Source organism: Salvelinus namaycush, unplaced genomic scaffold, assembly GCF_016432855.1.
Source record: "Salvelinus namaycush isolate Seneca unplaced genomic scaffold, SaNama_1.0 Scaffold190, whole genome shotgun sequence".
NCBI classification, from domain to species: domain Eukaryota; kingdom Metazoa; phylum Chordata; class Actinopteri; order Salmoniformes; family Salmonidae; genus Salvelinus; species Salvelinus namaycush.
The window spans coordinates 79,086-91,916 of NW_024058675.1; the positions used below are offsets into that span (position 1 = coordinate 79,086).

At 45.0% G+C, this 12,831-nt stretch overlaps 1 protein-coding gene across 1 annotated transcript in view; it reads left to right on the top strand.

Annotated features, from left to right (window-relative positions):
• The first annotated feature begins 6,587 nt into the window (after positions 1–6,587).
• The window catches only part of necab1 (N-terminal EF-hand calcium binding protein 1), a 116,994-nt gene continuing 110,750 nt past the window's right edge, over positions 6,588–12,831 (top strand). The window contains exon 1 of the mRNA XM_038983788.1: positions 6,588–6,866. Coding sequence (XP_038839716.1) covers positions 6,777–6,866 — 90 coding nt within the window. The 5' untranslated portion in view covers positions 6,588–6,776. The remainder of the gene's footprint in view (positions 6,867–12,831) is intronic.

The following is a 12,831-nucleotide window of genomic DNA, read 5'->3' on the forward strand; positions in this document are numbered from 1 at the left end:
GATTATTATTGTATACAAAGTCCAAATCAAATTTCCCCATAAATACATTGTGCTCCATTTCAGTTCTTTGATCCTGAAAATAATATCAGCATTCAAACTTAAAATAATTCTTAGTCAATATTTCATTAGACAACCTCACCGGTAAGTCAATTTCTGTTATTTAATTCAAATAATGTTTAATCGACATCTACACCCTCTTGATGAGGAATAGTTTATCAGATATATTTATGACATTTGTTTCATTTGGTCAGGTGGTGATGATCTTGAATTGCAGGACGCCATCCATAAAATTTGCGTTCGTATCAGACAAAGAACATATTTTCCTTTTTTTTGATGTTTTGGTTAAGAAAGATGGCAATAGCTTGCACACTGAGGTGTATTGAAAATAACGGATAGAAATCAGAGGAGTAGCTGCTGTTTAAGACTATGAATAAACGTTTGCAACGTAGGTTCACACAGGTCGAGAGAAAGATTTGAGGTGACAGACAGTGACACTTTCAGTGACACCTTGCAACCTCTTACCTGTATCTAGCTGATCTAGGGTGTACTCATTATTCCAGAGTTTCTATTGGACAGATTCAGGTATGTTTATCTCCGTTTCATTCCGTTTGCTTACGTTAAAGAAACGTTTTTCAACAGAATCAGCAGAATGAATACACCCCTGATCACACGCAAACACAGTTCACTTTTATAGGCAGACAAACCGCTCGTTGTATTTCTTCACGCATCTGCACTCTCTCACCTTTTCCCTTCGCTTGTGGACTTCAATGCACAACATAGCAGCTGTCTGTGACAAGGCGGAAAAACCTTTCCAAACCTTCATATCATAACCGCTACACACAGCCTACATTGATGTCACCAAATTAGCTAAAGTAACATCATAGTCAACTGTAGCTAATAGATTTTTTTATTATTTTTTTAATTTCACCTTTATTTAACCAGGTAGGCTAGTTGAGAACAAGTTCGCATTTGCAACTGCGAAGCAATTCGACACAAACAACAACACAGAGTTACACATGGAATAAACAAAACCTACAGTCAATAATACAGTAGAACAAAAGAAAACAAAACGTCTACATACAGTGAGTGCAAATGAGGTAAGATAAGGGAGTTAAGGCAATAAATAGGCCATGGTGGTGAAGTAATTACAATATAGCAATTAAACACTGGAATGGTAGATGTGCAGAAGATGAATGTGCAAGTAGAAATACTGGGGTGCAAAGAAGCAAGATAAATAAATAAATACAGTATGGGGATGATGTAGTTGGATGGGCTATTTACAGATGGGCTAAAAATTCTCAATTATAGTGGATTTATCAGTGGTGACAGTGTTTCCTAGCCTCAGAGCAGTGGGCAGCTGGGAGGAGGTTTACAGTGGGACACTTTACAGTGTCCCATAACGTTTTTGAGTTAGTACTACAGGATGTAAATTTCTGTTTGAAAAAGCTAGCTTTAGCTTTCCTAACTGCCTGTGTATATTTGTTCCAAACTTCCCTGAAAAGTTGCATATCACGGGGGCTATTCGATGCTAATGCAGAACGGCGATTATGATATCGTTTAGGACCTTAAGATGGTGAGGAAGGCACTTTTAAAGAATAGCCAGGCATCATCTACTGACGGGATGAGGTCAATATCATTCCAGGATACCCCGGCCAGGTCGATTAGAAAGGCCTGCTCGCAGAAGTGTTTTAGGGAGCGTTTGACAGTGATGAGGGGTGGTCGTTTTGGTCGCAGATCCATTACGGATGCAGGCAATGAGGCTGAGGGTGATGAGGGTGATCGCTGAGATCTTGATTGAAAACAGCAGAGGTGTATTTGGAGGGCGAGTTAGTTAGGATGACATCTATGAGGGGGCCCGTGTTTACGGATTTGGAGTTGTACCTGGTAGGTTCATTGATAATTTGAGTGAGATTGAGGGCATCAAGCTTAGATTGTAGGATGGCCGGGGTGTTAAGCATGTCCCAGTTTAGGTCACCTAGTAGCACGAGCTCAGAAGATAGATGGGTTGGCAATCAATTCACATATGGTGTCCAGGGCACAGCTGGGGGCAGAAGGTGGTCTATAGCAAGCGGCAACAGTGAGAGACTTGTTTCTGGAAAGGTGAATTTTTAGAAGTAGAAGCTTGAATTGTTTGGGTACAGACTTGGAGAGTAATACAGAACTCTGCAGGCAATCTTTGCAGTAGATTGCAACACCGCCCCCTTTGGCAGTTCTATCTTGGCGGAAAATGTTATAGTTAGCAATGGAGATTTCAGGTTTTTTAGTGGTTTTCCTAAGTCAGGATTCAGACACGGCTAACACATCCGGGTTAGCAGAGTGTGCTAAAGCAGTGAGTAAAACAAACAGAGGCTTCTAATGTTAACATGCATGAAACCAAGGCTTTTACGCTTACAGAAGTCAACAAATGAGAACACCTGGGGAGTGGGAGTGGAGCTAGGCACTGCAGGACCTGGGTTAACCTCTACATCACCACAGGAACAGAGGAGAAGTAGGATAAGGGTACGGCTAAAGGCTATAAGAACAGGTCGTCTAGCACGTTCGGAACAGAGTAAAAGGAGCAGGTTTCTGGGCACGATAGCATAGATTCAAGGCATAGTGCACAGACAAAGGTAAGGTAGGATGTGAGTACATTGGAGGTAAACCTAGGCATTGAGTAATGATGAGGGAGATATAGTCTCTAGAGATGTTTAAACCAGGTGATGTCATCGCATATGTAGGAGGTGGAACTACATGGTTGGTTAAGGCATATTGAGGCATATTGAGCAGGGCTAGAGGCTCCACAGTGAAATAAGACAGTAATCACTGACCAGGACAGTAATGGACGAGGCATAGTGATATTAGAGAGAGGCATGCGTAGCCAAGTGAACATATGGGTCCAGTGAGTGGTTGGGCTGACTGGGGACACGCCGATTCAGACAGTTAGCAGGCCGATGCTAACAAGCTAACAGTTAGTAGGCCGGGGTTAAACAAGCTAGCAGTTAGCAGACCGGGGCTGGCAAGCTCGCAGTTAGCAGACCAGGTTGGCAAGCAAGCAGTTAGCAGGGGCTAGCAGTTAGCAGACCGGGGCAGGCAAGCTAGCAGTTAGTAGACCGGGGCTAGCAAGTTAGCCTTTGGGAGACGTTGCGATGGGGGTAAGTCTGTTTTTGCCTCTTCGTGCGGTGACGTCGATAGACCAGTCGTGGAATTAGTGGGGTTCCAAGTAGCTCTAGGTAGCTAGCAGGCCTAGCAGGTTAGCAGAATGGGCCTTCAGCGGGCGTCACACCTGAGGGGACTGTTGGAATCCTCGGCCAGATTATGTCGGTTTTCCAATCGTAGAGGATCGGCGGGGTTCCGTGCCTCGTACCGACAGTAGAAGGGGTCCGGATATTGTAGCCCAGGAGGGGCTTCGGTGGTAGCACAGGAGCCCTGGCCGGGCTAGCTTCAGGCTAATTGGTGCTCCGGGATGGAAACGCCAGGAGTGGTCACCCAGGATTGCGGTTAGCTAGTTGCGAAGATCCAGATGAAAATGTTCAGAGTTTGCGGTAGGAATCCGGGGATATGGAGAGAAATAGGTCGGTTATGCTCTGGTTTGAGTCACGTTGTTCGATCTGGCGAGAGCTTTCCGAGCTAAAGGTTAGCTGATGACCACTAGCAATGGTTTGCTGACTGATAGCTGGTAGCTAGTTAGCTGACTGATAGCTGGTAGGTAGTTAGCTGACTGATAGCTGGTAGGTAGTTAGCTGACTGATAGCTGGTAGGTAGTTAGCTGACTGATAGCTGGTAGCTGGTAGGTAGTTAGTTGGCTGATAGCTGGTAGGTAGTTAGCTGACTGATAGCTGGTAGGTAGCTGGTAGGTAGTTAGCTGGCTAGCTTCAGTTGAGGGATTCCAGATCCAAAGTAAATAGAAATACTTTAGAAGAAAAGCAGATCCACGCCACATTGGGTGAGGCGGGTTGCAGGAGAGTATTTAGAAGGTCAGGTTTAGGAAAATATTTTTAAAAGATATGTGAAGAAAAATATGTAAAAAGATATATACAAGGGGCACGACAGGACGAAGACGTCTGACTGCTACGCCATCTTGGAAATAGCTAACGCGTTAGTAAACCCGCTACAATCATGCATTACAGTGTACAGTCAGTAAGCAATTTAGCAGTTACACCGGCGGGCCCCGGTGGCAATAAATTATTAAAACCAAAAGCTTAGCTTGACTTGGAAGAGTTCCAGTGTTGGACAGTCATAGCCAGCTAGCTAACATAACATCCTTCTGTTTGAGCTGGGTGTTTGAGTAGGCTAAACTAGCTAGCTGCATTTGTTAGCTAAGTAAGTGAATGTGAAAGTGATAAAAAAAAAGCAAAATATAGCTAGCTCTCTTTCTTTTTCTTGCTCCTCCTTCATTTTTTAAATTAATTTGTTAAAAACTGTTAAACTATTGTCTTTCTCTCTCTTTGAGTCAACTACTCACCACATTTTATCCACTGCAGTGGTAGCTTATGCTATCAGTACTATATTAATTCTTTGATTGGGTGGAAAACATGTCAGTTCATGCTGCAAGAGCTGTGATAGGTTGGAGGACGTCCTCCGGAAGTTGTCATAATTACTGTGTAAGTCTATATGGAAGGGGGTGAGAACCAAGAGCCTCCTAGGTTTTGTATTGAAGTCACTGTACCTAGAGGAGGATGGAAGCTAGCTGTCCTCCGGCTACACCATGGTGCTACCCTACAGAGTGCTGTTGAGGCTACTGTAGACCTTCTTTGCAAAACAGTGTGTTTTAATCAATTATTTGGTGACAGGGTAACTTTTAACATTTTTCACTATTTTTATTTTAATGATATTCACTGAGGAAGATGGTCCTCCCCTTCCTCCTCCTGATGAGCCTCCACTGATATATATATATATATATATATATATATATATATATATATATATATATATATATATATATATATATACCTTTCTTCATTTCAGCAGTTATCTTCATTGAAATAGTTTACCATATGGCCAACTCATTCGCATTAGGCGCTTTTGTGACTCTGATTTATCCTTTGATGTAGATGCCAAAGATGTATGTGAACGATTCAAAACAAGAGGGTATAAAGAAGAATTATTGGACAATTGCCTTATTTAGAGAGTAAGACAAACTGTGCGCAATGCATTATGCTAACCATGTCAAATGAATCCCTCTGCAACTTTGGTGTCCACCTACATGTAACCGATGTGAAATGGCTAGCTAGTTAGCGGTGGCGTTTCGGCTTTTGTGGCGCGATGGGTAACGATGCTTCGAGGGTGGCTGTTGTTGATGTGTGCAGAGGGTCCCTGGTTCGAACCCAGTTAGGGGCGAGGAGAGGGACGGAAGCTAAACTGCTACATACAGTCCCATTTCAAGGTCGACCAAGGAAGTGGTAAATAGACGTTTTGCTATAAGAGACCCTCAAATTTACAGCATTGTTTAGCAAAGTCAGATTCGCCGAAGAAAAAAAGCATCGTATTTCATGTCTATCATTCCTGATGGTAATTTCTCTTGTCACAACCTGTGTCCACTGTTATGTCATGATCAGAGGGAACTCTCTTATCTATCCACATTCAGAGCATTGCATTGTGAAAGGCATTGACTTTATATGACCATGTATTGCAATGTGAAACATGTATTTCTAGATTAAACACTGATTCAGTTTGGTGAAATAGTGACTGTATGATTTTTGTGTGTTGTACTTATTAGTCAATTGAAAATGTGCTTAGAGTTTTAAAACAACTGTTTTCTTGATGATCTGTCTGAGTTTTTAATAAGAGTTGTTAAAATGTTCCATGTGCTTGAAAATTGCACCAAAGCGATAAAAAACAATATGTAAATGTTTTGTTTACTGTGATATAATCTGTGGAATTTATGTTTGTGTGCATTCTATTAAAACACCACTAGAGAGCGCTGTTGTACAGGCTTCTTTTACAGCGTTCACATCTCCTCTTGAGTTCTCATGTCTCACAACAGTCAGTCGTGTTGCTCCTGAATATCTCGTTTTAAATCACAGAGGAGGAACTCTATGTATATTAGTAGCATAGACTACTAATGTAAAATGTGTCTGGAAAAAGTAGAAAGAGGTAAGACTGTTCTAAGGAAAAAGTCCTGAGGCCTATATATTATGTTTATGTATTTGTGAGATCACAACCTGTTTCAGGCTACCTGGTCCTTATTCCTAAATCACTCACAAAATACACGCTTGCTAAATACATTTGATCATTCACCTAAACAGGGGTAGGCTACATTTAAAAAATATATATATATCTTTGTAAGGTATCTTGTAAGATTACATTTACTCTCATCACTATCAAATATCATTAGCATTTGTTACATTGTGAAATTAAATATGTAAGTAATCACACAGCCACACTAATTAGGATCCATTATGGCCTGCCTATTATGACTTGTTGAAATATAAAATATAAAAACAATAGGCCTACATTTGTTTTACGTAACATCATTATAAGAAACATAAATAATTATCCTCATTGGGATGCAAGCGACATACTGAAACATTGCCCACTGCTCACCATCTTTCCCCTTTATGACGGAAAAACGCGTTCCTTCCCGTCGCACCTTCTATCCGAGACGCGCATCGCAACGGCAACCTGTAGAACGCAACGCGAGTTGAAATGCACAGCGGTAGCGGTTGTATGAATTCTGTCGGATCATATCAGCTGATCTTTCGGTCGTTTTTTCGTTGACTTTTAGACTAGATTCATTCAACTGAACACAACTAGTTTATTACCAACATAAATTTAAAAATAAAAAGATCACCTGTAAAATGGATTGTTCTTCTGAGGCGGTGCAGTTGCTTCCGGATGAAGCCACCACTCCAATGGAATTGAAAAAAGGAATGTCCATATTTCTGGATGTAAGTACTATGTATGACTTGAGGCATGCGATCTTTATCCAGAAAAACGTTATTCCCCTTGCTACTGTGACTGTGAGACCGTAGGCTATAGTTCATCGACGGGGAAAACAGAATGCCTTGCAGTTTAGGCAAGTTTCAAATAACTTTCCGATAGACTAATCGACAAAAGAAATGTATTCATCCTTGTTTAACTGATTTACATACCTCTCTTCATTCAAGCAGGACAAATGCAATGCATTTGATTGGCAAATGTCAATAATATTTCCCATCTGTCCTTCTTGGGCCATGATGTTTCCTTTATAGGCTAGCTACTTTATCTTATGTAACTCATCGATTCATTATTTGTATCGCTATATATTCCATACACGTATACGTTTATTTATGTATACTTGCACTATATCTATTAAATACCGTATAGTATGTAACACATAGATGAATGATGTTACATGTTTTATTACACTACTCTGTGTCTGTAGATGTAAAACCCCCACAGGGTCTGCCTGCTGGCAGGGCTGGCTTGCACCAGACGTGTTCAGTTCACACAGTGTTATAACGTGAATTCATGTAACAACGGGCAGTTTCCAAATGCCACCCTATTCTCTATATAGTGCGCCACATTTGACCAAAAGTAGTGCACTATGTAGGGAATAGGGTGCCATTTAGCAGTTCGACCAAAAGTTGACCTTTCCCGTTAATGCATCACCTGCTGGGTGCGTCATAGTTGTTTGACCATCATTTGGCGTGTTACCACTTCTAACTCGTTCCCACCAATACTTGCTGCACCAATTAGCTGATTTGATTTCACACGGATCCCTACAGATCTTTATCATGTATTTGCCTTGCTATTTAAATAATGGACATATTTTGTAGGCTATAGACAGGTTGGTTGTTTAGCAACAAAACAGAAGGTGCACAACTATGGGGTAAAACAGATGGGGTTGTGGGGTAAAACAGATGGGGTTGTGGGGTAAAACAGACGGGGTTGTGGGGTAAAACAGATGGGGTTGTGGGGTAAACAGACGGGGTTGTGGGGTAAAACAGACGGGGTTGTGGGGTAAAACAGACGGGGTTGTGGGGTAAAACAGACGGGGTTGTGGGGTAAAACAGACGGGGTTGTGGGGTAAAACAGATGGGGTTGTGGGGTAAAACAGACGGGGTTGTGGGGTAAAACAGACGGGGTTGTGGGGTAAAACAGGTGGGGTTGTGGGGTAAAACAGGTGGGGTTGTGGGTAAAACAGATGGGGTTGTGGGGTAAAACAGATGGGGTTGTGGGGTAAAACAGATGGGGTTGTGGGGTAAAACAGATGGGGTTGTGGGGTAAAACAGATGGGGTTGTGGGGTAAAACAGATGGGGTTGTGGGGTAAAACAGATGGGGTTGTGGGGTAAAACAGATGGGGTTGTGGGGTAAAACAGACGGGGTTGTGGGGTAAAACAGATGGGGTTGTGGGTAAAACAGATGGGGTTGTGGGTAAAACAGATGGGGTTGTGGGGTAAAACAGACGGGGTTGTGGGGTAAAACAGATGGGGTTGTGGGGTAAAACAGATGGGGTTGTGGGTAAAACAGATGGGGTTGTGGGGTAAAACAGATGGGGTTGTGGGTAAAACAGATGGGGTTGTGGGGTAAAACAGATGGGGTTGTGGGGTAAAACAGATGGGGTTGTGGGGTAAAACAGATGGGGTTGTGGGGTAAAACAGATGGGGTTGTGGGGTAAAACAGACGGGGTTGTGGGGTAAAACAGACGGGGTTGTGGGGTAAAACAGACGGGGTTGTGGGGTAAAACAGACGGGGTTGTGGGGTAAAACAGATGGGGTTGTGGGTAAAACAGATGGGGTTGTGGGGTAAAACAGATGGGGTTGTGGGGTAAAACAGATGGGGTTGTGGGGTAAAACAGATGGGGTTGTGGGGTAAAACAGATGGGGTTGTGGGGTAAAACAGATGGGGTTGTGTGGTAAAACAGACGGGGTTGTGGTGTAAAACAGACGGGGTTGTGGGGTAAAACAGACGGGGTTGTGGGGTAAAACAGATGGGGTTGTGGGGTAAAACAGATGGGGTTGTGGGGTAAAACAGATGGGGTTGTGGGGTAAAACAGACGGGGTTGTGGGGTAAAACAGACGGGGTTGTGGGGTAAAACAGACGGGGTTGTGGGGTAAAACAGACGGGGTTGTGGGGTAAAACAGATGGGGTTGTGGGTAAAACAGATGGGGTTGTGGGGTAAAACAGATGGGGTTGTGGGGTAAAACAGATGGGGTTGTGGGGTAAAACAGATGGGGTTGTGGGGTAAAACAGATGGGGTTGTGGGGTAAAACAGATGGGGTTGTGTGGTAAAACAGACGGGGTTGTGGTGTAAAACAGACGGGGTTGTGGGGTAAAACAGACGGGGTTGTGGGGTAAAACAGACGGGGTTGTGGGGTAAAACAGACGGGGTTGTGGGGTAAAACAGACGGGGTTGTGGGGTAAAACAGACGGGGTTGTGGGGTAAAACAGACGGGGTTGTGGGGTAAAACAGACGGGGTTGTGGGGTAAAACAGACGGGGTTGTGGGGTAAAACAGATGGGGTTGTGGGGTAAAACAGATGGGGTTGTGGGGTAAAACAGATGGGGTTGTGGGGTAAAACAGATGGGGTTGTGGGGTAAAACAGATGGGGTTGTGGGGTAAAACAGACGGGGTTGTGGGGTAAAACAGACGGGGTTGTGGGGTAAAACAAATGGGGTTGTGGGTAAAACAGATGGGGTTGTGGGGTAAAACAGACGGGGTTGTGGGGTAAAACAGATGGGGTTGTGGGGTAAAACAGACGGGGTTGTGGGTAAAACAGACGGGGTTGTGGGGTAAAACAGATGGGGTTGTGGGGTAAAACAGATGGGGTTGTGGGGTAAAACAGATGGGGTTGTGGGGTAAAACAGATGGGGTTGTGGGGTAAAACAGATGGGGTTGTGGGGTAAAACAGACGGGGTTGTGGGGTAAAACAGACGGGGTTGTGGGGTAAAACAGACGGGGTTGTGGGGTAAAACAGACGGGGTTGTGGGGTAAAACAGACGGGGTTGTGGGGTAAAACAGACGGGGTTGTGGGGTAAAACAGACGGGGTTGTGGGGTAAAACAGATGGGGTTGTGGGGTAAAACAGATGGGGTTGTGGGGTAAACAGACGGGTTGTGGGGTAAAACAGATGGGTTGTGGGGTAAAACAGATGGGTTGTGGGGTAAAACAGATGGGTTGTGGGGTAAAACAGATGGGGTTGTGGGGTAAAACAGATGGGGTTGTGGGGTAAAACAGATGGGGTTGTGGGGTAAAACAGATGGGGTTGTGGGGTAAAACAGATGGGGTTGTGGGGTAAAACAGATGGGGTTGTGGGTAAAACAGATGGGGTTGTGGGGTAAAACAGACGGGGTTGTTGGGTAAAACAGATGGGGTTGTGGGGTAAAACAGACGGGGTTGTTGGGTAAAACAGATGGGGTTGTGGGTAAAACAGATGGGGTTGTGGGTAAAACAGATGGGGTTGTGGGGTAAAACAGACGGGGTTGTGGGGTAAAACAGATGGGGTTGTGGGTAAAACAGATGGGGTTGTGGGGTAAAACAGATGGGGTTGTGGGTAAAACAGATGGGGTTGTGGGGTAAAACAGATGGGGTTGTGGGGTAAAACAGATGGGGTTGTGGGGTAAAACAGATGGGGTTGTGGGTAAAACAGATGGGGTTGTGGGGTAAAACAGATGGGGTTGTGGGGTAAAACAGACGGGGTTGTGGGTAAAACAGATGGGGTTGTGGGGTAAAACAGATGGGGTTGTGGGGTAAAACAGATGGGGTTGTGGGTAAAACAGATGGGGTTGTGGGGTAAAACAGACGGGGTTGTGGGGTAAAACAGATGGGGTTGTGGGTAAAACAGATGGGGTTGTGGGGTAAAACAGACGGGGTTGTGGGGTAAAACAGATGGGGTTGTGGGGTAAAACAGATGGGGTTGTGGGTAAAACAGATGGGGTTGTGGGTAAACAGACGGGGTTGTGGGGTAAAACAGAAGGGGTTGTGGGGTAAAACAGAAGGGGTTGTGGGGTAAAACAGATGGGGTTGTGGGTAAAACAGACGGGGTTGTGGGGTAAAACAGATGGGGTTGTGGGGTAAAACAGATGGGGTTGTGGGTAAAACAGACGGGGTTGTGGGTAAAACAGATGGGGTTGTGGGTAAAACAGATGGGGTTGTGGGGTAAAACAGATGGGGTTGTGGGTAAAACAGACGGGGTTGTGGGTAAAACAGACGGGGTTGTGGGTAAAACAGACGGGGTTGTGGGTAAAACAGACGGGGTTGTGGGTAAAACAGATGGGGTTGTGGGGTAAAACAGATGGGGTTGTGGGTAAAACAGATGGGGTTGTGGGTAAAACAGATGGGGTTGTGGGTAAAACAGATGGGGTTGTGGGGTAAAACAGATGGGGTTGTGGGTAAAACAGATGGTGTTGTGGGGTAAAACAGACGGGGTTGTGGGGTAAAACAGATGGGGTTGTGGGGTAAAACAGACGGGGTTGTGGGTAAAACAGATGGGGTTGTGGGTAAAACAGATGGGGTTGTGGGGTAAAACAGATGGGGTTGTGGGGTAAAACAGATGGGGTTGTGGGTAAAACAGACGGGGTTGTGGGGTAAAACAGACGGGGTTGTGGGGTAAAACAGACGGGGTTGTGGGGTAAAACAGATGGGGTTGTGGGTAAAACAGATGGGGTTGTGGGGTAAAACAGATGGGGTTGTGGGGTAAAACAGATGGGGTTGTGGGTAAAACAGATGGGGTTGTGGGGTAAAACAGACGGGGTTGTGGGGTAAAACAGACGGGGTTGTGGGGTAAAACAGATGGGGTTGTGGGTAAAACAGATGGGGTTGTGGGTAAACAGACGGGGTTGTGGGGTAAAACAGATGGGGTTGTGGGTAAAACAGACGGGGTTGTGGGTAAAACAGATGGGGTTGTGGGTAAAACAGATGGGGTTGTGGGGTAAAACAGATGGGGTTGTGGGTAAAACAGACGGGGTTGTGGGTAAAACAGATGGGGTTGTGGGTAAAACAGATGGGGTTGTGGGTAAAACAGATGGGGTTGTGGGTAAAACAGATGGGGTTGTGGGGTAAAACAGATGGAGTTGTGGGTAAAACAGATGGGGTTGTGGGGTAAAACAGATGGGGTTGTGGGTAAAACAGATGGGGTTGTGGGTAAAACAGATGGGGTTGTGGGGTAAAACAGACGGGGTTGTGGGGTAAAACAGATGGGGTTGTGGGTAAAACAGATGGGGTTGTGGGTAAAACAGATGGGGTTGTGGGTAAAACAGATGGGGTTGTGGGTAAAACAGATGGGGTTGTGGGGTAAAACAGATGGGGTTGTGGGGTAAAACAGATGGGGTTGTGGGTAAAACAGACGGGGTTGTGGGGTAAAACAGATGGGGTTGTGGGTAAAACAGATGGGGTTGTGGGTAAAACAGATGGGGTTGTGGGGTAAAACAGATGGGGTTGTGGGTAAAACAGACGGGGTTGTGGGTAAAACAGACGGGGTTGTGGGTAAAACAGATGGGGTTGTGGGGTAAAACAGATGGGGTTGTGGGGTAAAACAGATGGGGTTGTGGGGTAAAACAGATGGGGTTGTGGGGTAAAACAGATGGGGTTGTGGGGTAAAACAGATGGGGTTGTGGGGTAAAACAGACGGGGTTGTGGGGTAAAACAGATGGGGTTGTGGGGTAAAACAGATGGGGTTGTGGGGTAAAACAGATGGGGTTGTTTGGTAAAACAGATGGGGTTGTGGGTAAAACAGATGGGGTTGTGGGGTAAAACAGACGGGGTTGTGGGGTAAAACAGATGGGGTTGTGGGGTAAAACAGATGGGGTTGTGGGGTAAAACAGACGGGGTTGTGGGGTAAAACAGACGGGGTTGTGGGGTAAAACAGACGGGGTTGGTTTCGATTGAAATCAGGCAAAACACCTCAAGACAAGGTATCAAGAACAACATGAA